General features: G+C 45.7%; 1 protein-coding gene across 3 annotated transcripts in view; it reads left to right on the forward strand.

Moving 5' to 3' along the window:
• LOC118086820 (solute carrier family 2, facilitated glucose transporter member 5) overlaps window positions 1-26,217 on the forward strand; it is a 33,174-nt gene extending 6,957 nt beyond the window's left edge. Inside the window, exons 1-13 of one of the 3 annotated variants that reach the window (XM_060276223.2) lie at window positions 9,714-10,036; window positions 13,745-13,927; window positions 14,903-15,001; window positions 15,450-15,610; window positions 16,154-16,278; window positions 16,448-16,600; window positions 17,812-17,937; window positions 19,301-19,488; window positions 19,954-20,064; window positions 21,428-21,529; window positions 22,274-22,346; window positions 23,316-23,443; window positions 25,069-26,217. In XM_060276223.2, the coding sequence (XP_060132206.1) occupies window positions 14,906-15,001; window positions 15,450-15,610; window positions 16,154-16,278; window positions 16,448-16,600; window positions 17,812-17,937; window positions 19,301-19,488; window positions 19,954-20,064; window positions 21,428-21,529; window positions 22,274-22,346; window positions 23,316-23,443; window positions 25,069-25,305 (1,500 nt within the window). In that variant the 5' untranslated portion in view covers window positions 9,714-10,036; window positions 13,745-13,927; window positions 14,903-14,905 and the 3' untranslated portion in view covers window positions 25,306-26,217. Of the gene's footprint in view, window positions 1-9,448; window positions 10,037-13,744; window positions 13,928-14,902; window positions 15,002-15,449; window positions 15,611-16,153; window positions 16,279-16,447; window positions 16,601-17,811; window positions 17,938-19,300; window positions 19,489-19,953; window positions 20,065-21,427; window positions 21,530-22,273; window positions 22,347-23,315; window positions 23,444-25,068 lie in introns of those variants that run through there. The other 2 variants (XM_088671565.1, XM_060276222.2) reach the window with 2 other exon arrangements.
• Window positions 26,218-26,258: the final 41 nt, after the last annotated feature.

Here is a 26,258-nt window from a genome sequence, read left to right on the forward strand (position 1 = left end):
GTGATCCTGCGTGTATCTAATCTTTTGTATCACCAGCCCTCATAATAGTGTTTTAACAGCGAGTTAATAGTCCAAATAAACCCTCTTCTTTCTTTCTTTCTTTCTTTCTTTCTTTCTTTCTTTCTTTCTTTCTTTCTTTCTTTCTTTCTTTCTTTCTTTCTTTCTTTCTTTCTTTTCCTTCCTTCCTTCCTTCCTTCCTTCCTTCCTTCCTTCCTTCCTTCCTGCTCTAAGACTGGGATGGAGACCCCTTGGCCCCTCCAGATGTTTTCATTTATTTATTCTGCTCATAAAAAGAGGTCTATGTTGACACCTCCTAGGAAATATCAAGGCAGTGTGCACCACTAAGAGAAGCAGTGTAGTATAGTGGTTAGAGTGTCAGACTGGGACCTGGGAGACCAGGGTTCAAATCCTCCACTACTAGCCATGATGGAGCAACGGGTCTGTGTGTCTGGCTATTAACCAGCAGGTTGATGGTTTGAGCCCACTCAGGGATGGCTGTAGGCAGGATTCCTGCATTGCAGGGGGTTGGACCAGATGACCCTCAGGGACCCTTCCAGCTCTATGATTCTATGGCTATGTCCCACCGCCACTGTCCCTGAAGGCATTATGTCCCTGAACACCAGTTGCTGGGAATCACAAGTGGGGAGAGTTGCTCTTGTGCTCGGGTCCTGCTTGCAGGTTTCCCAAAGTAAGCATCTGTTTGTCCACTGTGAGAATAGAATGCTGGGCTCGATGAGCCATTGGCTCTCTTCTTAAGTTCTGAATCCAAATCTTTTAGATCTGAATACAAAGTCAATTTCTACCCTTCCGGACCCAGTTGGGGTTGTTCCAAAGAGAGGCTTAGTATTGCAAATGGATTGTTCATCTGTCACAAATAGATCTCTGGCAAAAAATAAAAATGAACAAAAATAATAAACAGTAACTTAACAAATCTTTTGCAGAAAGGGTAAATCAAGATTAAAGGTGGTGGGTTTTTTTGTGGGTGGGGGACAGGCTAGCATGTTGATGCTGACAAGACTGCAATATTATCATCATCCTTCGTAAGGGGCACAGATCCTAAAATAAGCAGCCAGCTCTGGAAGCACTTTGTCGTTCAAATTGCTTCGGTTGCTCCTCAGGACCCTCTATGATTCTGCACCAGGTCAACTACATTCTGTTGAAAGAGGCTGCATTGTGAAATGTGCCTCAAATTAAGCAAAAGGAGTGGGTTGGCAGATTTTCACTGCTGACTAAGAAGCAAGCCAAACTGGGGAAGGGGAAGCAGTGCCCTTTAGACAATAGAAATATTTTCTCTGATCCCTTCTGACGTAATGTCTCCTCAGACACTTCCTTGCTGGTATTTATAGCCTTAAGGGCTAGGGACTTCATTCACAGAATCATAGAATTGCAGAATTGGAAGGGACCCAGAGAGTTATCTAGTACAACCCCCTGCAATGCAGGAATCTCAGCTAAAGCATCCATGACAGATGGCCATCCAGCCTCTGCTTAAAAACCTCCAAGGAAAGAGAGTCCACCGCCTTCCGGGGTAGACTGTTCCTCTGTCGAATAGCTCTTGCCATAAGAAAGTTCTTTCTGGTGTTTAGTCGGAATCTCCTTTCTTGTAACCTGAAGTCATTGGTTCAAGTCCTACGCTCCAGAGCAGGAGAAAACAAGCTTGCTTCATCTTAAGTGTGACAGCCCTTCAGATATCTGAAGATGGCTATCATATCTCTGCTCAGTCTCCTCTTTCCCAGGCGAAACATACCCAACACCCCCAACCATTCCACATAAGGGGTTGTTTTCCAAACCCTTCACCATCCTGGTTTGCCCTCCTCTGCACACATTCCAGCTTGTCAATATCCTTCTTAAATTGTGGTACCCAAAACTGGACACAGTACTTTAGGTGTGGTCTTTCATTGTTCGAGACAGTACTGTATACTTCTATTGATTCAGCCTAGAATAGCATTAGGCTTTTTTGCTGCTGCATCACACTGCTGACTCATGTTAAGTTTGTGGTCTACTAAGACCCCTAAATCCCCATCTTATAGTGGTGCAGATGGTTCTTCCTGCCTAAGTGCAGAAACTTACATTTGTCCCTATTGAATTTTGTGTGTGTGTGTGTATAACTAAAATTCAAAAGGTATTGATTTCTTTGCCGAACCTTGCTTGATGCAGCTGAGAAATACACAGGGTGATTATTCTGCAGATATTTACATAGTACCTTTGAAAGTGGGGAGAGAGGGATGCATTCTACCGCTCTCTGAGTGGATCACGTGACCTTTTTACATAAGAACTTGGCTTGACTTGGCTCCAGAAAGTAGCTGAGCAAACATTAGGCCAGGTACTATGTGTTGATGGTGGAAAATTAAAAAAGAAAAAGAAAATCCATTGCCTTCGACAAACACGGAAGAACACAAAAGAATGAAAGGCAACCCTATCTAAATATTATGTTAGCATTACGGTTATTTTAACACATAGGGTCGCTCCTTTCCTGAGCCTTCTGGAGATACTGTAAAATAAATATGGCAGGGCACTGGGAAAACACAGGAGGTATTTTCCTCCAATATTTTACAGAGGGGAAAGAAAAGGTGGCATTCACTGTGTCAGGGCTGGCTTAGCTATGTTTAGATGCTTGCTACCGAAACAAGTTAAATTCCCTCCTCCCTGGAGCAGTGTAGTAGCAGCACGCAGAATGAGCAATAATAGACTGATATTTACAGGTAGGTAGCCGTGTTGGTCTGACGTAGTCTAAACAAAATAAAAGAAATTTCTTCCAGTAGCACCTTAGAGACCAACTAAGTTTGTCATTGGCATGAGCTTTCATGTGCGCGCACACTTCTTCAGCATGCACACAAAAGCTCATACCAATGACAAACTTAGTTGGTCTCTAAGGGGCTACTGGAAGGATTTTTTTATTTTGTTTAGACTGTGATATTATTTGCTAATTTTAATCACCCAATACCTGTCATTTCTTATTTCCTCCCCTTTACAACTATAGAAGGTCAATGCCCTAGTGAGGCAGTGGAGATCAGGAAGGGTCTCTAACAGGGATGAGGAACGTTGTTGTTTTTCAGGCCGGGGGCCACATTGCCTCCAGGGCAGCGTTCCAGGGGCCACATGTCAGTGGTGAGCAGGGCCAGAGGCAAAAGTGGATGAAGCTACAGATGTGACTCCGTGGTTTTAACACACAGCGCTCTCCATCCATCCAGGCATGCAAAAAGGCTTCATTACAGTTCAGTGATGCCTTCCAGCCAGGGGAAATCTCTCAAAGGGGGCATGGAGCAAAGCCACTGAGGGGGGTGGCCTGACAATGGAGGGTGTGGCCTGGGAAGGGGGCGTGGCCTGGGAAGAGCCCTGAGAGCCAGAGAGAGATGTGCAAAGGGCTCTGTTTGGCCCCCTGAGTTTCTCCAGCCCTGATGTTTATCATGATGCTGAGAGATAACTATCTATTCTTCACTCTGAGGTCCCGGGTTGCAACCATTTAAAATACAACTTTAAAAATAGTCTGAAACAAATTACAATCACAGGAACAGGGTGGGTTATTTTTTGTGTTCTTCCTCTGCAGGAGGGTGGCAACACCAGAACAGGCTTTTTCACTGCTGACTACCTAATTGTGTAATGTTCTCCCCAGGAAGGCACACCTGGCACCAGGTGCCAGGTAAATATACTTTTTTCCACTTGGATTTTTTTAAAATAATTTTTTTAATTAAGTTTTCTATTTTACATTTCAAAATAAACTTTAAAATATCCAGTGACTTCCCTTCTCCTCCCATGGTTCATTTTACATATCATACATTCCTGCATGTTTTACTAAACCATTCAAATCAGTTTTTGACTTCTACATCCATCAAAAATTATTTACTCAGTTGAATTTATCTTAGTGCTGCCAGTTATATACAGTTATTTTCCATACGGTATATTCAATAAATCTTTTCCACTCTTCTTTAAATATATGTTCATCTTGCTCTCTTATTCTATGTGTAAAATCAGCAAGTTCTGCACATTCTGTCAACTTAAGTTGCCAATCCTCTTTAGTTGGGACGTCACTCACTTTCAATTCTGGGGCTAACAAAACACGGGCCATGGTTGTTGCACACATAAATGACCTTTTCTGACACCTAGGAATTTCTGTCTGGGTTATTCCCAACAAAAAGGATACTGGTTTGGGAGGGGGGGAGAAAGTAGTTTTAAACATTATTTTTTCAATTCATTATAAATCATTTCCCAGTATACGTTTACATTTTTACATGTGCAACTTTTCACTCGGAGTTTGGGCCCTTTATTTAAGAATCTTAGCCAGAAGAATCATAGAATCAGTGATGGCAGAAGAATCATAGAATCAGTGATGGGTTTCAAGTACCAGTACATTCTGTAGCAAATAGGCAGCTCGTACAGTTGCTTTAGCACAGGTGTGATATAGCAGGGGGAAATTCAACAGCAGTGCTATTTCCCAGCGATGGAGGAAGCTGCACCTGTTGCTCAGTCCAATTTGGAGGTTCCTAACGCATGGGTCCAGGTAGCCAAGATGCCTCCATTCAGTAGCTGGTTCACCTGCTGAAACCGGTAAAAGGCGCTTTGAACCACAAAGGCCACCTGAGGCATCAGTGACAAATATAGATCAAAGCTGTATACCACCCAGCTATGAATCTGCTCCTTCAGGGGAATTGCAACTCCACCCAGTACAGGGGAATGTCCAACCAATGCAACTTTTCCCACTGCTGGGAAACAGAACTACAATTTAATTTCTGCCTGTCATCATATTACTTTTGACAGGTGAGCTGTTTATTTAAGTGTTGGAAATCTTTTTTCCAGAGCAAAAAAGAAAGAAAAGAAAGCCATAATTAGTGAAACAGGTCAGATTTAAGCTGCAACACAATCCCATAAGAATTAGCGGTGGTTCCATGATTCACAGCTGGAAAGCCATATATGTACCAGCCTGGAATGTATTATAAAGTAATTAAATTCAGAGGAGAGAAGAAAGCTGGCTAAAAAGCAAAAGTATTTATTGGCCTCTTGTAATCCTTTGTGCTAGTAGGGTAGGTTTTTCCTCCCTATCACACTTCCTGGTTTTGAGGCAAAAAAGAAGCAAGTGTGAGAAGAGATGGCAAGATTATTCTGTACTTTTTTCTTCTTTTTCCCTTTTTCACCCCCATCTCCACATAATCTGAGCGCTTAAGCACCTTGATCACACAAGACTAGTTTTTAAAGGACGGAAGTTCAAAGGAATAAGATAACAGGATTCTATGAAGCAGACAGATTACAATCCACCAGGAAGTGCATCACAGCCACCTGTGGGTTTAAATCAGGCTAAGGATGTTGATCGGAATACAGGTGTTAATTAGCTGCCTCTAATGCTGCAATATCTGTGCTGTCTCTCACTCTTCCTTGTGAATGGTTCACTTCCCCTTTGAATGCATTAAAAGATCATCTCAGCACTTATCACCAAGCTAAGAACATTAAAAAGCCTACTGCATCACGCCAGCGGCCCATTAGGTCTAGCATCCTGATCCTGTTGTTCCAGTTGGAAGATTCAGGACAAATAAAAGTTTATTTTTTTCCATGCAGAGCACAGTTAAACTGTGGAACTCACTCCCACAAGAGGCAGTGATGGCCACTAATGTGGATGGCTTTTTTTTCTGCTCCCTTCTGAGGTACTAGCCATAATGGCTATGTTCTGCCTCCACAGTCAGAGGCAGAAATGCTTGCGAGTAGCATTTTCACGATGACACCAGGAAGGAAAGCAAGTGTTCTTTTATTCAGGTCTTGCTTGAAGAGTTTCCCAGGTTGGTCACTGTGAGAACAGGAGGCTGGACTAGATGGGCCACTGGCCTCATCCAGCTGGCTCTTTTTATGTAAGTTCTACACAGAAGGCATAGGGTACCGTCCTAGCTCATAAAACTATTGAACTTGGCTGAGATGGAGTTCACCCAAAAGTTGGATAAACTGATGGGCTTGTAAAACAAACTGTCACTCGCTGGATCATCACCTTGTCGTGGTGAGTGGGCTTGCACATTCCTATGACCTTTGTGAACGAAGCCGTAGGGAGTCTGGTATGGCAGAACAGGCAGAATATAACAAGTGGTATGTTACAACGGCTGTGAAGGCGGTGAAGGCTGCAGTAGATAATTATCTGCAGGTTGCCTTGATACTCATGCCATTGGAATGGAGCCTTACTGCGAAGAAGATTGTGCATTGGTCAGCGTGCACTGATCTGATGATGGATGGGCTTGTAAAATATGCTTGGCTTGATTTGTAGCTTTAGTATCAACATGGGCTTAGGGTTGCATCCAATGCAGGTCCTACTCAAGAGCAGGCCCATTGAAATTGATGGCCGCGACGAATTTAGGTCTATTGATTCCAGTGCGTCTAACCTGAGTAAAATTTAGTTGCATGCAACCTTTAGTACTGTTATGAGAAAAAAACCTGCTTCTTTTCCCTTATGGGGTAACCAAGAGCCCATATAGAGTCTTTTGTAGGTTCTCTGTCAGTAGGAGAAAATAACAGAGACCAACCAGAGAATATTGAGAAGCAAAGCAGCTACCGTAGTAAGCCTGATCTTTACTAAAGCTGTTGCAACAGGGTGCTTCCCCCCCCCACACACACACAGGAGGGGGGAGGGACCCAGAACAAAGGTGTGCCTGCCCTTATATAGACTTTTTAAATTGCCCACTCTCAAACTCCAGACCACCCCCAGAAACATTATACATACATCACAGAAATGGTGTAGCCCAGGACCACCTCCCCCAATACATCATACATACATCACAGGGGGTGGTCTAAAACAGAATCCTGAGTGTGTTGTTTATCTCCATTGCATTATCTGGGTTTTGGCCACTCTTTTGTTATTATAACTACTTAATTCCTGAATACAGGTCACAGGCTCACCCTATTCACACCTTAAATGTGCCCTTAAGGCAGGATTTGTGAGCACAAAGACAATGGAGAGATTTCCCATTTCCTTCGACCTTGCAGAGAAATATCTGAGGTCATTTTGGGAGAGAGAAAATGGTTTCAGGACTTTTCTGTGGGTTTCAGACATGTGGTTTACATACAGTATTTGTATGTGTTTGCTTGGTACATTTATGAACATCTATTATATATATATATAAGACCTTAAAATTCTTATAACAGTACGCTTTGGGGCTTATAGCCAATGTTAGATCTACGCAGAGTAGGCACATTGGAATGGATGGACATTGCCTTCCAGATGCGACTGGACTATGACTCCCATCATTCCCATATCCTTTGCCATACTGGCTGGGTCTGATGGGAGCTGTAGTTGGGAGGACCACAAGCTCCGCATCCTGGCTCTAAGCCAGCCTTCCCTGACCTGGCAGCCTTCGGAGATGTTTTGGACTACAACTGCCATAGACCCCAACCCAGCAGGTGATACAGGTACTTGGAAATCCAAAAAAACGAGGGTGTCAGGTTGAAGGAGGCTTCTTTGAGCCCAAGATTTAGAAGTGTGTTCCAGGGAACACTGGAGTTCCTTTGAAAGCAGTATCAGGCATTCCTCTATGAATGTGTAAGAAGGGATCCTGTTGGGCCCATCTGTCCCAGCCTCCTGTTTCCAGCAGTGGAGAGTCAGTCGTCAGCCAGAAGCAGAATGCGAAAGAGAGTCTCCCATGTTGCTCTCCAACAACTGCAGCTGGTGTTCAAGTGGCGGGGTGGGGCGGGGCGGTGGGAGAACGCTACAAAAGAAGACAAAGGTGTCCATAAAATTTGCACATGCTTGTCTATATGTGTAGTTGCACATTTGGAAAGAATTGCTGCAATTTAAATAGAAATAATATAGAAATATAGGGGACCCAGGTGGCGCTGTGGTTAAACCACTGAGCCTAGGGCTTGCTGATCAGAAGGTCGGCGGTTCGAATCCCTGTGACGGGGTGAGCTCCTGTTGCTTGGTCCCAGCTCCTGCCAACCTAGCAATTCGAAAGCACGTCAAAATGCAAGTAGATAAATAGGAACTGCTACAGTGGGAAGGTAAACGGCGTTTCCATGTGCTGCTCTGGTTTGCCAGAAGCGGCTTTGTCATGCTGGCCACATGACCTGGAAGCTATACGCCGGCTCCCTCGGCCAATAATGCGAGGTGAGCGTGCAACCCCAGAGTCGATCACGACTGGACCTAATGGTCAGGGGTCCCTTTACCTTTAAATAGAAATATAATGCATCTCACCATAGCAGGGCAGAGAGTGTCACCAAATGATCTGTGTGTCTGCTCAGTCCAGGTGCCAACTACTGAGCGAAACTTACCACACACACACACCTCGAAAACCTAGAAAGCTGCCTTATACTGACTTAGATCATTGGCTCAGTATTGTCTACACTGATTGGCAGCAGCACTCCAGGGGTTCAGGAAGGGTTCTCTCCCAGTCCTGCCTGGAGATGCCAGGAATTGAACCTGGGACCTTTTGCATGCAAAGCAGATGCTCTGGCACCAAGTTATGGACTTTCACCAGTGTAAGAAGAAATAACCCTTCTTAGAATTATGTATCTTCTAACCCAGGCACCCCCAAACTGTGGCCCTCCAGATGTTTTGGCCTTCAACTCCCATGATCCCTAGCTAACAGGACCAGTGGTTGGGGAAGATGGGAATTGTAGTCCAAAACATCTGGAGGGCCAAAGTTTGGGGGTGCCTGTTCTAACCAGACAGGCTTTCAAACAGGGCTCTTTCAAAGTGAGGATTCAAATGCTCTTCAAACAGCCAGCCTAATGTTCTGCAGCATACTGCTGCTGAGCCTGGAGGTTCTACTTAGCTACCAAGGCTGCATACACACCATATCTTGAAAGCACAATTAAAGCACAGGCTTTCCTCAAAGAATCCTGGGAACTGTAGTTTACTCACCACAGAGCTACAATTCCCAGCACCCTTGACAGACTACAGTTCTCGGGATTCTTTGAGGGGAAGCCATGTGCTTTCAATGCATGGTGCGTATGCAGCCTGATAGACATAGCTGCGAAGTTTTCCCTTTTCTCGCGAGGAAGCCTATTCAGCATAATGGAAAATCCCTTTAAAAAAGGGATAACTTGGCAGCTATGCTGATAGATCTTCCATCCTTGAATTTCTCTAATCCACTTTGAAAGCCTTAAAGGGGGATTTTAAACTTTTCCAGATGGGGTTTTCCCATTATAACTTCTGAGCCCTGGGGAAAGAACTCTGAAACCTGGTGCGTTTATGTGCATGCTTGAAAAAGTTTTCTTTTAAGAGACATCCACAACATCTCCCCAAAAAAGACAAATTGCAGAATTCACCAGAGACAGATAAGCCCAAAATAGGTTTAGTCGCTGTGTACAAACCAAGCATTTGTCTCCAGCAAAATGTTTCTCTCTGACCACACTAGTGGTGTGACTGAGCTCCAAAGTGCAGCTGGAATGAATTTCGTTCGTTATTGCTCAATCCGCCCCTTTGCAAGGAGAGACGGTCTTGGCAGCCTCCTCTGCTTTCCAGCAGCAGCAAAGCAACGCTTTTCAAGAGGAGAGCGCAGATCGGAAGAGGCAAGATTCTGCAGATTCACAACCAGCACCCTCAACTCTGACAGGTAGCGGCTTTCTCTGAGCAGATCAGGCAGGGTGCCCATGTGCCTCTTCCATGCCCCTTCCACAACTCCTGCCAACTCGGAGCTGCTTTGTATAATGGGACGTGGGAACGCCTGCCTGCGGGAGCATGTGCTCTGCCACTGATCCTGGCTCGTAGTGCACGCCCTCCTTAAGACTGTTTGCAAACAACCCACCCAGAGCCTTGAAAGGAGCAAAGAGAAGCCGACCCACAAGGACAGCACGAGACAGCCGTGCCCATCTCGAGGAAGTTCAGAGGGCAAATTTCACGCACTGTTGGGCTATAAAGAATATTGCTGGGTTGTTCCCTGCCCCACTCAAGGTGCATGTATGTGCATATACTGAAGATCTCGCTCTCTCTATATATCTATCTGCCTTCTTTTCATTTGGGGCATTCGCTGCAAACAGAGCAACTCGGAGGAGAGAACTGACAGCAGGAGCGTTTAAAATGAAGACTGAAAATCAATATACGGGCGCCGTGCCATGCGAAGGCAGGAAGGGGGTGAGTGTCTGGCTGGCAGACGAAGCTGTCTCCTTGTCTTTTTCTGTGGGCATGTGGGTCGAGGGGTAAACGAGCAAAATACAGTAGAATTTTGCCAGTTGCAACACAGAACCTCTTGTTTTACAACAGAATATCCCAATTTTCGTACGGAATGTTGTAGGGTGTGGACTCAGACCATAGTCTATTTGCTACTGGATTTTGGAGACAGGCCTGCTTTTAAGGATTTTTTTTGTTGGTTGGGGTGGAGTGGCAGGGCCACTGCAAGATAGAAAAGGCTGAGGATTTGGGGAAGGTCCCCTGGTCACAAAACCTTGGACCGGCCCCAGGACATAAAGGTCCAAAAATACACCTTGTCAGAAGAGTAGGTGGTTGGTAATTTATTTATTTATTAAGAAAAAGAGACAATGGAGTTAGGATGTTGAGAATTTGAGGCACCTGGGTTCCAGACCTACAGACATCTTCGCACAATATTGATAGGACAACATTTTGGCATGCTGGCAATCAGCATCCGATGTCTGAGATTCCGTTTTCTGTAGCATTTTAAGCACTGTGCAGTTTCTCTCGGTCTGCAACATCCTTTTTTTGCTCCAAGCAAAGAACCTGTGCATGCCCAACAGCACTGCAGGGAAACGAGGGGATAACCTGCACTCCTAATTGCCAAGGGTGCAGACCTGCAGGGATGGGATGGCATGAGTTGCAAACAATCCAGCCCTGGGCTGGCAGGGTTTTTATTACTTCATGCATGCATCTATGAGGCAGCAAGCAGGTGTGCTTTGAATCTCTTCAATGCTGACTGGTGATGCATGGTTTGGGTCACAGCCTTCGGAGAATGCATTGTAGGTCTGCGGAGAGGGCAGAGACATCCTCAGCCAACCCTAAAAAAGGTAAAGGGACCCCTGACCATTAGGTCCAGTCCTGACTGACTCTGGGGTTGCACACTCATCTCGCGTTATTGGCCGAGGGAGCCGGCGTATAGCTTCCAGGTCATGTGGCCAGCATGACAAAGCCACTTCTGGCAAACCAGAGCAGCACATGGAAACGCCGTTTACCTTCCCGCTGTAGCGGTTCCTATTTATCTACTTGCATTTTGACGTGCTTTCGAACTGCTAGGTTGGCAGGAGCTGGGACCAAGCAACGGGAGCTCACCCCGTCACAGGGATTCGAACCGCCGACCTTCTGATCAGCAAGCCCTAGACTCTGTGGTTTAACCCACAGCGCCACCAGGAGCAGTTTGTCAATGCCAGAATGCTCAGCCTAAAACATGTGAAGTAGTAGTGAAGCAAGTGCCTCTGAGCATGTACTGAGTTCCTAGTATTTAGTTCTTAAAGGGAGACTTTCCAGAGCCTGATTTTAGGCAGTTACACTTTCCGGCCTGGATGCTCGACCCACCCCAAGCCTGTAGAGGTTGGATGTGCCAATTCAGTAATGCATTCTGCACATGCTCAGAGTCACAGCATGAGGAAAGTGCCCCATTCTACCAAGAATAAATGTTGCACTCTTGCATGCCATGGTATATGTAATTTCCCCATGAGAGAAGCAGAAATGCCATGCTAGCTGTGCACATCACTTAAGAAATAAGTATTCTGCACTAAAGTTGGCATCAGCCCCATACCTTTTCAAAATACCTGGAGGTCTCTTGCTTAGAAGATGACCAATGACAAAGATGACCTTCACACTGTACATTTAAAGAGCATGGCTTCCTCACAGAGTATCATGGGAACAGCCCCAACCAGCATAGCCAATGGTCGGGAAGGACGCGAGTTGCAATTGAAGATAATTGCTCCATGGACAGTAGACCAGTCACTGGAAGTCGCTGAGAGCTAGAAGTTCAAAGGACTAACATCAGCTGAACCAGAATGACTGAAAGACTCCATAAATCAGGAGAGTAAAACCACGTTCGCACCATTCATTTATAATGTTACGATGCCATTTTAAACAGTTGTGACTTCCCGCATAGAAACCTGGGGGCTGCAGTTTGTTCAAGGTGCTGAGAGTTGTTAAGAGACTCCCTATTCCCCGTCTAAAGTGGTATGATGTTATGGTGCCTCAACCCTGACATCTGATACTGCTTTAAATGTACAGTGTGAATGTGGCCTAAGGCTGTGCATACACTGAATTTTTTAAGCACATGGTTTCCCCTTAAGAATGCTGGGAACTGCAGTTCACCCCTCATGGAACTATAGTTCCCAGCACCCTTAACAAACTACAAGATCCCAGGATTGGTTTTTTGGGGGGGCGGGGGAATCATGTACTTTAAATACATGGTGTGCCTATATATGTTCTCTCCTGAGAGCAAATGGATCAGAAGGACTTAAGTGGAGGAAGGCTGATTGCATTTGAAAACTGACGGAAACATCTTTTTGGTGAGAGCCATTCAACAATGGAACCAGTTACCTAGGAATTGGTGTTGGGTCTCACTTAAATAAGAGGAGCCCTGCAGGATCAGGCCAGTAGCCCATATAGTCCAACATCCTGCTCTCACCAGTTGCCTTTGGGGAACCCTCAAGCAGGACCTGAGCACTTGAGGGCTGCCCCAAGTTGATACAGCTATCATTGCCTCCTGTGGGAGGGAGTTCCATAGATTAACTTTGTGCTGCACAAAGAAGCACTTTTCTTTTATGTGTCTTGAATCTTCCAACATTCAGCTTCATTGGAGCCCCACGAGTTCTAGTGTTATGAGAGAGGGAGAAAGAACTTTCCCTAAACTGAAAATATCCCAACTGCTGCAACCATTTAACTGTTGCAGTTAGGGAAGCAATGCGCCAGCAATAAATCTGCCTTCAGGGTGCTTGGGTGGGGGCCAGAATATGTCAAACGGGGCGGCAAGGGGGTGGGAGGAACAGAGAGAGCAGAAAGGTCAATTGTGGTCATTGGGAAGGCCTGGGTCCTGAATGGAAAATATGGCCCGCCTTCCTGGAAGATGGGGAACAAAACTCTTTATACCCTGGCAGTGTTTAAAAAATCCCCCAGCTGCAACCTTGGCCAGAAACACCACATTGTTTATAGGCTGGTACCTTGTGATGTGGAAGGATCTTTCGGAACGTGCGTGGAAAGGTCATGCGTGGAAAGGTCATCCGTCCTTCCAAAGTGATGGAAAAACCCAGATCGCTTCCCTTTCTCTATTTTCTCCTTGTCTTTGCTTTTTACCCTGTTTCTCATATTTTAAGACATACCCATAAAATAAGCCATAGCAGGATTTTTAAGCATTCAAGGAATATAAGCCATACCCCGAAAATAAGACATAGTGATAGGCGTAGCAGCAATGCCGGCCACGGCAGAAGGAGGAGGAAAAAAATAAGACATCCCTTGAAAATAAGCCATAGTGTGTTTTTTTGAGGAAAAAATAAATATAAGACATGTCTTATAATATGAGAAACACGGTAAATGTTGGTGAGTTTGGATCTGCATGTCGCTTTGGGGCTTTTTAAAAAATAGGAAGCAATGAATGAATGAATGAATGAATGAATGAAATGAATAATCATAATAATGGCTCTGATCTAAAAATTAATAAGTTCCCTTAAAGGGAGATCAGCCTCATAAGGAGGACTGAAATCCTCTAAGGAGCAGATAGACCTAGGCTCCTTTTTGGTCGGGATAATAAAATGACAAAGACCAAAGCCCAGGGCTTGTAAAGCAAAGAGTGATCTTTATTTTTTTTAAAAAAAGACAGAGGTCTGTTATAACAAAGGTTCCCCTCCCCAAAAGCAGAAATGGCAAGAGGAACCCCGAACAAAAGAACATTTCCCATTTGGAGCAAAAAGGCGGGAAAGGAAGATTAACATTTCCAGTAAACAGAGTACTTGTGAACTCAATAGACAGAATACTTGTGAATCTTCTGGAGATGGTACCCTGATTACAGCGATGTCTTGGAATGTCAATATGTAAATTCAAGTATGTTGGTGAATGGTTTGGTGGGAGGAGATATTAACATGAAGTCCTGTCTTACTATGTAACTTATTAATTTAACAAAGTTCTTAGTTTGCCATTTCCTGGGTAGCCTCCTTCACCCCCCAGCTCTCCCTGCAGAGAAGCATTTGGTCGTTTTGGGAGAATCAAAATGGTTTTCAGGCCTGTCTTCCTGTACTGTTTGCTTGGTACATTTATGAACATTTATTATTACAACAGCTCAAAGAATAAGGGGGCCAGTCTTGACCTTGCCTCTCTCCTCCCCCCCCAACATTTCATCTTCACAACAACCTTTTAAGGTAAGCCAGGCTAAGAGATAATGCCTGGCCCAAGGACACTGAGTGAGTGTCGTGGCTGAGTATGGATGTGTAGATATTTCCCTGCATTGCAGGGGGTTGGACTAGTTGACCCTTTGTGTCACCTTCACAGATGCATCCTTTTGGACCCGTACATGAGAAGTTCAGCTGCCATAACAGGATTAAATAGGTTCTTGCAGGATAAATGATTAATTAATACAGAAGGTTTGCCTTCAACTTAGGACAGAAATTTTCCTGGACCGAGGGCCGCATTCCCTTCTGGGCAATCTTCCGAGGGCCAAATGCCAGTGGTGGGTGTGGCCAGTGACAAATGTGGGAGGGACAATGAATGAATTTTTAAAAACCTTTTATGTACAAGGCTGGCTCCTGCAAACCCTGTCCTCCATCCAAGCAAGAGGCATGATCAGAGTTCAAGGACACATTACCAGCCAGGGGGCTGTGATGGCAGGAACTTGGGGTGTGAATCAGAGCCAGCAAAGGGGGCGTGGCTTGGGAAGAGTTCCAAGGGCCAGATAAGAGGGGCGAGGTGGGCCACATGTGGTTCCTTGCTCTTTGCACGTTTGGGATAAGGAAGGACACTTCCTGGAATGATTTTAGGAAGCTGGTTGACCCTCCAACCACTCTCTCCTCTTCTTGCCTGCAGAGAATGACCCTCATCCTCAGCTTGGTGACCTTGGTGGCTGCCTTTGGGTCGTCTTTCCAGTACGGCTACAACGTCTCCGTGATAAACTCTCCAGAACTGGTAGGTGGAGTCCCCTTGCTCACTCGCACCTTTCCCGCTTTGCATCACCGGAGGCCAGAGATCCCTTTCTCCTCATGCAGATGGGCCAGCACAATAAACTGGCTGATTTAATGCTGTATTTTACAATGTTGCAACCCGCTCACCCTGTGACCTTAGGACTAGAAAATATAAATATTATTATTATTAATAATATAATGACGTTCTTTGTTGATAGAACTTTGAGCATCAACCAGAAATGATGAACGTTGACACTGTTTACATCAGGTAAAGGGGAAGCTGTGGCCTCCCAGAGGTTGTTGTACTCCAATACCCATCGTTCAGCGTGACCAGTCCTCATGGATGATGGGTGCTGTAGTCCCATAACATCTGGAAAGCCGCAGGTTCCCTGTTCCTGGCTTACTTAGAACAGAGCATTGTTAATGAGCCTCTGGTGCCTCTCTTCTCCCAGTTCATGAAAGCTTTTTACAACGAAACCTACTACGAAAGGAATGGGGAGTATATGAGCAAGGACATGATGACAGCCCTCTGGTCAATCACAGTGTCTTTCTTCCCACTTGGAGGCTTCTTTGGGTCACTATTGGTTGGCCCCATGGTGAACAAATGTGGCAGGTAAGAAAAGTGTGGCTCACATTGCTGGATGTGGTGTGATGCAGAGGGGGTGCAAAGCAAGGGCAGACAGGATAGGCTGCTCTTCTAGATGTTGTTGCCCTAAAGGGTTTACAACTTCCCATGGCTCCTGGGAGCACCAGCCAGAAAGGAGTCTCTCTCTCCTGCTCTTGTGCCTCTGCAGGAGTGCCTGCTCTGACTTTTTATTATGACTGATTGAAACAGGTATGGAGAGATAGTGGCTGCACCAGATTCTTGTTGTCGGACTATGCTGTAAAACTTCCAAATATTGGTATAGGAACTCAAGAGTGGCTTGTGAGAGCCATGCGGTTGAGCTGGAGCAACCAGCTCAAACCTCTTCCCAAGCTGAGCTTCTCAGGTAGACCAGGGAAGAACAAAGGCTTGCTTACCTATTTCCTCCCAAGGTGAGGGGAAGTGGCCTAGGCTAAGCCTGGCAGGATAGCTTACTCTACTATGACATTAACCATTAACTTAAGCATGTTGGTTATATGAGATTGGTTGTTCCACACCTCCCTCCCTTCCCAGAAAAGGCACCTTGCTGATCAACAATGTCTTCTCCATCATCCCTGCAATTCTCATGGGAGCCTCCAAGGTGGCAAAGACTTTTGAAGTGATCATCGTCTGTCGGATCATCATTGGCATCTGTGCAGGTGAGCACAGCAGACACCTGAGCACCTGTCTTAAGTTACCTTCTTAAGAAGGCCTCCCTTTCGGGGACCTCTATCCAGACCGTTCCTCTAGGGTGGGTTCGGATATGCTGCACCCTTTTGTTGCCGTTCCCAGATTCATCTGCATTTGTCTTGTTGTCTTTTCAACCAGGCTTGTCTTCCAACGTTGTCCCCATGTACCTTGGAGAGCTGTCTCCCAAAAACCTAAGGGGGGCCGTGGGGGTGGTCCCGCAGCTCTTCATCACCATCGGGATCCTCGCTGCTCAGATTCTGGGCATGCGGATGATCCTCGGAAGCACAGAAGGTAAATGAGGAATGCGTCAAATTTCCTGCTCCGATAGCATTTTATTTATCTTTTTAGAGAGGCTTTAAAAAAAACAAAACTGCTCTTCAGCCAAAGAGGCTCCCAGAACTGCTTGCATTAAAAAAAAACAAAGAACAAGACAAGCTACCTAGTTCCCAGAATTCCAGTCTAAAAGACATGACACAAGAGGGGAAAGAGATGGGGAGGGAGGAGGAAAAGTAGAATGTAGACAATACTGACCTCAATGGACCTATGACCTGACTCAGGGTAAGTGTCCAACAAGCTGCTATTTTTATCTTGTGAACTACCCTGAGATCTTATGATGAAGGGTGGTATAGAAGTCTAATAAATAAATAAATGGAAATAAAAATAAATATGGAGCACTCCTCTTCACACACCCCCACCTACCCATCTCACTACAACCTCTGCTGAATAGTACTGCTGAACCAACCAGTCACAAACAGATCTTTAAAATAGATGACTGATTTGCACAGCACGTAGTTAAACTGTGGAATTGGCTCCCACAGGAGGCAGCAGTGACTACCAATCGGGATGGTTTTAAGAGGGGATTAGACAAATACCAGGAGGTCAAGTCTCTATAGACTGCAAATAGCCACAATGGCTATGTTCTTCCAAGCCAGTAATGCTTCTGGAATTCCAGTTGCTGGGAATCGCAAGTGGGGAGAGGAGAGGGTTGTTGCACCCGGGTCCTGTTTGCGGGCTTCCCATAGTGGGCATCTGGTTTGGCCTCTGTGAGAACAGGATAATGCGGGTGGCGCTGTGGTCTAAACCACTGAGCCTCTTGGGCTTGCCAATCAGAAGGTCGGCAGTTCGAATCCCAGTGACGGGGTGAGCTCCCGTTGCTCTGTCTCAGCTGCTGCCAACGTAGCAGTTCAAAAGCACACCAGTGCAAGTAGATAAATAGGTACCATTGCAGCGGGAAGGTAAACAGTGTTTCCATGCGCTCTGGTTTCCATCATGGTGTTCTGTTGCACCAGAAGTCCTGCTGGCCATGTGACCTGGAAATCTGTCTGTGGCCTGAAAGCGAGATGAGTGCCACAACCTCATAGTCGCCTTTGACTGGACTTAACCGCCATGGGGTCCTTTAAAAAAAAAAAACTTTTTACCTTTTGCCTGATCCAGCAAGCTGTTCTCATGTGTCTTACCCTATTGCAGGCATAGCAACATTTCTCTTCTTTCTCATGTTGCAGGCTGGCCAATTCTGTTGGGTCTAACTGGGATCCCTGCAGTGCTGCAGCTTTTCCTGCTTCCCTTTTTCCCTGAAAGTCCCAGGTACCTGCTGATTCAGAAGGGAGATGAAGCAGGTGCCAAAGCAGGTAAAAGATACCTACTTATAAGATACAATCTCAAATGGAGGGAGGCCTTAAGCTACTGAAGGTAATGGGCCTCTTTATATATCCAGCTGCCCTTTGTCAACAACAATTTGCCGCTGTTTTTTGTGTGTTGAATATATGCTATATGGTAGTTTATGGACCTAATAGGTATATAAAGCCATTTGCACATGTTGCCATGCAACCAGTCCATGCAAAATGTAGGCATCCCATATATAGAAATGTGCAAACCAGTGATATTTTAGGGAGCAGGCTAGCAGTCGGGGCCCATGACTTACATCATAGGAGCCTACACAACACAAAACACTGTTGCTGTTTGTAGGTTTTATTTTATTTGTTTTTTATCTTATATTTTGGAAAAAATTTTGGGGCCCCCCAAGAGAGTGGGGCCCTAAGCTACAGCTTGTTTAGCTTATCCATAAATCCAGCACTGGGAGGGAGGCTGGGTAGAGAAGAGGCCATCTAACAAGTGTGTTTTTTACTACCTGTGAACTGTTATAGAGGCATACAAACAACTCCTAGCTCGGTATCCTGTCTCTGATATCTGTAAAAAGTTCAAACTCATAACTTAGGGGGCAGCTTCTTGATGGTCAAACCAAAGCTATCTCCTGTGGTCTGAGCTCAGGTGTGACACAGCATCTGAATACCTGTGGGCCCTCCCAATGACGCTGAACTCCAGCTCCTTTTGATGTCGGCAGGGGCTGATGGGAGTTGTAGTCCAAAACGTCTAGAGAATGGATTGACAGTGGTTTTCCAAAGGGGGCAATACGCCCCCCTCCCCAGGAAGAAGTGGGGTTGCCTGGAGGGTGCTGGAAGTGTAACTAACAGTCTTTGAATCGCTGGATCAAGTCCATTTATTTTTGTTGAATTAATTGAACAAATTTTAATTGGATTGTGAATAAATGTGCAATTAATCATTACCCGGGGTGCCAACTTGGGGGGAAAATATTGGAGAGGGGGGCAGGTTAGCCCTGCCCTACATAATCACAAGATGTGGTTCACGCACATCATTTGAATGTTGATGCCTGTCAACTTCGGGGGTGCCCAACTCCCTCAAATATTTTATTGATCATTACTGTTTTATTGATCATTACTGTTTTAAATGTTATTGTGTTACTGTCTTCGTTAGTGGGTTGTGCACTGAATAATGCTTTTTGTAGAGTACCTGGGCAGGATTGCAGTGGGTTTGGGGCTATGGAACTGAGGACCCATAAAAGTTTAGGAACCGCTGTTGTTAATGAATGAAAAACATTGTGAGTGGCATGGGCTGCAGGCATAGCACCTCCCGTCTTTTCTGCCAGGCTCCTGCCACCTTGGTGACCTTCCTTCCTTCCTTCTTCCCATCCAGCCCTGAAGAAGCTGAGGGGCTGGGATGACGTAGAGGAGGAGATGGAGGAGATGCGCCTGGAGGACCAGGCGGAGAAAGCAGAGGGGCGGATGTCCGTGCTGACCCTCTTCACCTACCGAGGCCTCCGCTGGCAGCTCATCTCCATCATCGCGATGATGGCGGGGCAGCAGCTCTCCGGGATTAACGCCGTAAGTTAACCAGCATCCCAAGTAACAATTCAGAGGGTTGTTGTTGTTTTTCTCCAAAGAGGCCTATCTAGCCTAGCACCCGGATTCCCATCATGCCTAACGATGGGTGCTTAATAACATTTCTTGCAAGAGAATCAGACAAATTTACAGAGGCTAAGGCCAGCAGTGATGCCTCTGAATAGCAGTTGCTGAAAACTGGAGGAGAGGAGAGAGCTCTTCTTCTGCTCAAGTCCTGCTTGTGGGTTTCCCACAGCCATGTGTTCAGCTACGGTGACAACAGGACGCTGGACTATTCCTGCATTGCAGGGGGTTGGACTGGATGACCCTTGGGGTTCCCTCCTGAGTCTTACCATTCTGTGATTCTGTTGGGCCGATCCATCTCAGCACTCTTCTTATGTTCAGTGCTTTCCTGCTTGTGGGCATGACTGAATTTCGATTGCTTGTTTGTCTTTCATCCAACCCCAGGTCTACTACTACGCTGACAGTATCTATAGGAGCTCAGGTGTGGAGGAAAACGACGTGCAGTTCGTGACCGTGGGGACAGGAGCTGTCAACGTCGTGATGACGTTGTTAGCGGTACGGCTTACCATGTTAATTTATTATTATTATTATTATTATTATTATTATTATTATTATTATTATTAAGCACCAGAGCTGGGTTAGATGCTCGACCTGTGTCGGGTGGGGAAGCTTACTATTATTATTATTATTATTATTATTATTATTATTATTATCATCATTATCATTATCATTATCATTACTATTTATTTAACAAAGTTTATATTGATGGTAACAACCTCGAAGCAAGAAATATTATCATTCTGAAGAAAGGGGTTTCAAGATGGCAGCCAATAAACAGCTCCTCTGATAAGCTTTTAATTTAACCTTATTAATTTATGCATGCTTTTAACATTTTAATACTCTCCTTTTATCTAAGCAAAATAGTAAATATTCCTGTAGTGGCGATTAAGCCGCTCTTGTTATATTCATACTACTAAAATGATCACTTAAAGAACGGGTTGAAAAACAAGTAGTGAAAGCTTGTTTATTAGCACCTCACACTGGAACTCCCTGGCTATTGATATTTATGCATGTGCCTTCAACTGTACTGTTTTCCGCTCCTGTTAAAAATATTTTTTTGTTTCTCCAGGCTTACCCAGATACCTAGAATGCTGCTGTGTTTTTTAAAATTTCGCTGGTTTTTATGTTTTGAACGTTTTAAACAGTTGTTTTCATCGTTCTCACCAATACAGTGGTGCCTCGCTAGACGAATTTAATTCGTTCCACGGGTCTATTCTTATAACGAAAAATTTGTCTAGCGAATCCCATAGGAATGCATTGAATTTTTTTGATTTTATTTTTGCCCATAGGAACGCATTAATTGAATTTCAATGCATTCCTAGGGGAAACCGTGATTCGCTAGACGAATTTTTCGTAAAACGAATTCGTCTAGCGAGGCAACCTCCGCTAGAAAAATCCTTTCTTTAAGCGAAAATTTTGTCTTACGGGGCGTTTGCTAAGCGAGGCATTTTATTGTTTTGTTCTGCTTTGAGGATTTTTACAGTCAAGCGGTATACAAAATTGGATAAAATAAATCATTTCATTTCAAACTCACTTTTAGGAATAAATAAATAAAAATAAACCCATTTAAAGCAGTAAAACATTTACATATGAACCAATAGTGTTCACTGCTGGCAGCAGTTAAGAGGATCAATACTCCCTATAGCTGCATAAAATAGTTTGTAAAATAGCAGTGTGTGAAAACTGCAGAGATCCAACACCAAAAGCCCCGTTGGACTCAAAAAATGAGAACGTAGGGAGCTTGTCTTGAATCTCCTGGTGTAAGAATTCCATAGCTGTGGTGCCACCACCGAAAGGCCCGCGAATGAATCCCTTGCACACAAATTTACAGGCTGCTCTCTTCCTCCCTGTTTTCTAGGTCTTTATCGTCGAGTCTCTGGGGCGGAGAATTCTGCTTCTGGCCGGTTTTGGGATCTGCTGTGCTGCCTTGGCTGTGCTAACGGTGGCTCTGAATCTCAAGGTGCGTTTAGTGAGCATCTTTGCCTGGGCGGGGGGGGCGAGAGGCAGCTGTCCTCACCAAGGCTTTCTGCATCTAAAACATGCAAGTACCAACCACCGTAAAGCATAATAACAGTCCTCTCCTCCATCCGTTCACAGGCCATAGATTATTTAATAGCCATAGGCATGGGTAAAGAGGAATGTTTTTGCCTGGTGCCTAAAGACATGCAATGATGGCACCAGGCGAGCCTCTCTGAGGAGAGCATTCCAAAGTTGGGAGCAACCACAGAAAAGGCCTGTTCTCTTGTTGCCAGCCTCCGAACCTCTATGGGATGGGGGACATAGAGAAGGGCCTCAGGTGACAAACACAGGATCCGGGTCAGTTTGTATGCAGAGAGGCAAGCCTTAAGATATTGAGGGCCTGTGCATTATTATCTAGAGCATTTGTATTCCACTCGTCAGCCAAAAAGGTTGGCCCTGCCTGTTGCCTTCCTGCTCCCTGGTCCCAGTCTTGCCCTTGTAGAAGTCAGTAGGAAAGAAGAGGATGTGGGGACAAGTACTATAGTTACCTACGGTAGCTCTGCCTGTTATTGCTTCTGGGTCAGCCAGTCGTTGAGCTCTGGCTCCCCCTACTGTCGGGGTCCCTGTCTTCCGCCCAACAGGCTCCAACCTTCACTGGTGTTCAATTGCCCTTCTTGCTTCACTGTTGACGCCTCAACAGGGAAACTGAGAAATGGCTCTAAACAGCAACCCAATTCCTCAACAGCACATCAACGGGATGCCCTACTTGAGTATAGCCTGCGTTATTGCCTATGTCATCGGACACGCTATCGGAGCCAGTAAGTATGCTGTTGCCTGCTTGGTCTCCTCTTTGCTCGGAGAAATGAATGGCTTCCTTACATATCTATAGTATTATTGCTGGTGCGAATCGTTATCTTTAATAATAATTTCCCTTGCTCATTCAATCCTTTGCACCTCAGGCTGGGGGAAACTCCTGTCTGGAAACCCCTGGAGCTCCTGCCAGACAGTGTAGATAACACTGAGCCAGATGTGCCAACGGTCTGACTCTGTATAAGGCAGCTTCCTATGTCCCTGAATCTTAAGGGAAGGGCTTTTAGCTTAGTGGTAGAGAATCTCTCCAGGCAGGGCTGGGAGAGACCTCTGCCTGAAGCCCTGGAGAGCCGCTGCTAGTCAGTGTAGACAGTTCTGAGCTAGGTGGACCAATGGTCTGATTCCTGTGTTCCTGTTTATTGTGAAATTGCTTTGAAGTGCTTCATTGGAAGCAATTCACGAATGTAAAGCAATATCGTAATTCCGTTGTACAAATCTATGGTGCAACCTCACCTCAAAAAGGATATTGTGGAGTTGGAAAAGGTTCAGAAAAGGGCCACCAAAACAATTAAGGGAATTGAATTTTGGACGATGCAAGGCAAATAAAAGGAAGTCCTTCTTCACATTGTTAAACTATGGAGCTCCCTTCCAAAGGGGGCAGTGATGGCCACCAACTTGGATGGCTTTGAGACAAACTCATGGAGGAGAGAGAGCTATCGATGGCTACTAGCCATGATGACTATTGCTCTGCCTCCACAGTTGGAGGCAGTCAAGTTTCTGAATACCAGCTGCTGGAGACCATGGGAGGTGAGAGGGCTCTTGTGTTTGAACCCTGCTTGCGGGTTTCCCACAGGTATCTGGTTGGCCACTGTGAGAACAGGATGCTGAACCACCTGGGCCACTGGCTTGATCCAGCAGGCCTTTCTTATGTCCTTACACACGATAATAAATAATTATCTCTTTCTCCCTTCTCCCAGGCCCGATTCCGAGTGTGATGATAATTGAGATGTTCCTCCAGTCGTCTCGCCCAGCGGCATTCATGGTTGGAGGCTCTGTTCACTGGCTATCAAACTTCACAGTGGGTCTGGTCTTCCAATACATGGATGTAAGGAAATTGCGGATTCGTAACATTTCTGCTAGGGACGCGGGTGGCACTCTGGGTTAAACCGCAGAGCCTAGGGCTTGCCAGTCAGAAGGTCAGCGGTTCGAATCCCTGTGATGCGGTGAGCTCCCGTTGCTCCGTCCCAGCTCCTGCCAACCTAGCAGTTCAAAAGCACGTCAAAGTGCAAGTAGATAAATAGGTACCGCTCCAAGCAGGAAGGTAAACTGTGTTTCCGTGTGCTGCTCTGGTTCACCAGAAGCGGCTTTGTCATGCTGGCCACATGACCTGGAAGCTGTACGCCAGCTCCCTCGGCCAATAACACAAGATGAGCGCCACAACCCAGAGTCTGTCACAACTGGACCTAATGGTCAGGGGTCCCTTTACCTTTACCATTTCTGCTTAAGGCGATTCAGTTTTATACAGGGGCAGCGAATATGTTTCTCTTTGGGACAGCCTTCTGATTTAGACAGCCTAGAGGCCTCCACTTTTGTTAGGATTAGACTGGGACCCTCCTGGCTCCTTCTTGTCACCGGATCCCTGATGGCTTGGAAGCTGTAATACCACTCTTTGGCCATCTAGTGTGGTGGCGCTGCATTTCAGGCCAACTCTTTTCTATGCAAATTGCCTTGGGGTTGCCGCTCTAGGCACCCTAGCCATGCTACCTATATTCCCTACTCCAAGTCCCTAAATGCTTCCTGTCAGATAGCTCATGGCGAATGCTACCTTTGACTATGGTTGTTGTTTAGTCGTTTAGTCGTGTCCGACTCTTCGTGACCCCATGGACCATAGCACGCCAGGCACTCCTGTCTTCCACTGCCTCCCGCAGTTTGGTCAAACTCATGTTTGTAGCTTCGAGAACACTGTCCAACCATCTCGTCCTCTGTCGTCCCCTTCTCCTAGTGCCCTCAATCTTTCCCAACATCAGGGTCTTTTCCAAGGATTCTTCTCTTCTCATGAGGTGGCCAAAGTATTGGAGCCTCAGCTTCACGATCTGTCCTATCAGTGAGCACTCAGGGCTGATTTCCTTAAGAATGGATAGGTTTGATCTTCTTGCAGTCCATGGGACTCTCAAGAGTCTCCTCCAGCACCATAATTCAAAAGCATCAATTCTTCGGCGATCAGCCTTCTTTATGGTCCAGCTCTCACTCTCACTATGGTAGACATTCGCTAAGGCCCGCCCTAGTGGGCAACTTTAGCAGAATCAAATGGTAAAGTTTTTCTGCTTTGGGTTACAAGAGGGGAAGGGAATATTTTGCAGCTTGGGGGCCATGCTCCTTTCTGTGCAACCTTCCAGGGGCCACATGCCTCTGCTGGGAGGGGTTACACGACAGATTTGCTTCTCTTCACAGAGGGTTGTCAACTCAATGTAGACCCATTGAAATGAATAGACCCAAGTTTGTTGTGTCCATTAATCTGAATAGGTCTATCTACTCTGATCAAGGCAAGCACTGCTTACAACTCAGTGTGGTGTTAAATCGAGCCAACATCCCAATGCATTTTGAACCTGGTGATGGTTCTTCTGGAGTAAAGAGGATGAAAAACAAAATCAGTGTCCAGTAACAACTCATTCTCATCTCTCTCTCTCTCTCTCTCTCTCCTTCTCCTATTCTTATTATTCCTCTATATAGCAAGGGCTCGGAGCCTATTCATTCCTCATTTTCTGCGGCATCTGCTTGGCCACCTTCATTTACATCTTCCTGGTAGTCCCCGAAACCAAGAACAAAACCTTCATGGAAATCAACCAGATCATGGCGAAGAGGAACGGCACCGAAGATGAGACGGACAAAGAGGAAATGAAGGATTTTGCTGACATCTCACAGCCTTACAGCAAGAAAGCCGAGGCACAGAGGAACAGCGCCCTCTAAGACATCTCTGGTCCCTCACCCAGGAGTGGCTGAAGCCCAACTCTCCTCCAGCCATCTTGGTGGCACATGCCACCCTTCGAATTTCCTCCCCCTCCCCGCATTGTCGTGGGCGAGGTGTAAATAACCCCATGTAGTTGTGCCCTCCAATACCCTCCTTGCTACATCCTTCTCACATGGACAAAAACTCCCAGCAGCAGCCCCCCCCCCAAAAAAAGATACTGCCCTTTCTCTAGCATCAAAGACTTTGCCATTTCCGGATGCCTTGCCTATAATTTTTTTAAAAGGCGTTCACCTGTTCAAGACACATTTCTGAAGAACCAAGATGGGAAACTTCTTGCCAGTTCGGAAGCGTTTCCAAAGACGGTAACTGAGTTTGGAGGGTGTTGGCAAAGCGATCTGCAGGCAGATGTGTGTTTGGTTGTTAGGCATTGGGCTGCTGTGAATCCACCTGACCCTGAGATTCACTGTATGGCTGGACCCAAGATCCTCTTACAAATGTAGTATTTCCTCTCTGCATTTCTTCTGCCTTCACATCCCACAAACTGAAGCACAGACCTGGGGGTGTACTCCGAGGTAAGTCAAGATAATCTGATTTTAGACACCTGGCAAGCACGCAATTCCTCTTTGCAAAAGGCAGAGGACGTGCCACAAGACCATTTCAGCCAAGCCGTACCCACAAGCTGTCTTATTGGAGGGTTCCTAGTAGACCCATCAATGAGAATGAACATGACTGCCTTAGATTCATGCATTCCAGTGGGTCTGCACTGAGCATAATTTGGTTGGATACAATCCTGAGGGCATTAGGTGTAGGCAGGTAAAGACCTGATCCAGCTAAAAGGGGCTTTGCCAAACCCACCCCACCCCCCAATCAGCCCTAGAGCAACACAAACCCAGAGGCCTTTCATCATATCTGCTGCAGCCCTTATTTTAACTCTGCATGGGGGTGGGCATGT

The sequence above is a fragment of the Zootoca vivipara genome, chromosome 6, assembly GCF_965207765.1.
Source record: "Zootoca vivipara chromosome 6, rZooViv2.hap1.1, whole genome shotgun sequence".
NCBI classification, from domain to species: domain Eukaryota; kingdom Metazoa; phylum Chordata; class Lepidosauria; order Squamata; family Lacertidae; genus Zootoca; species Zootoca vivipara.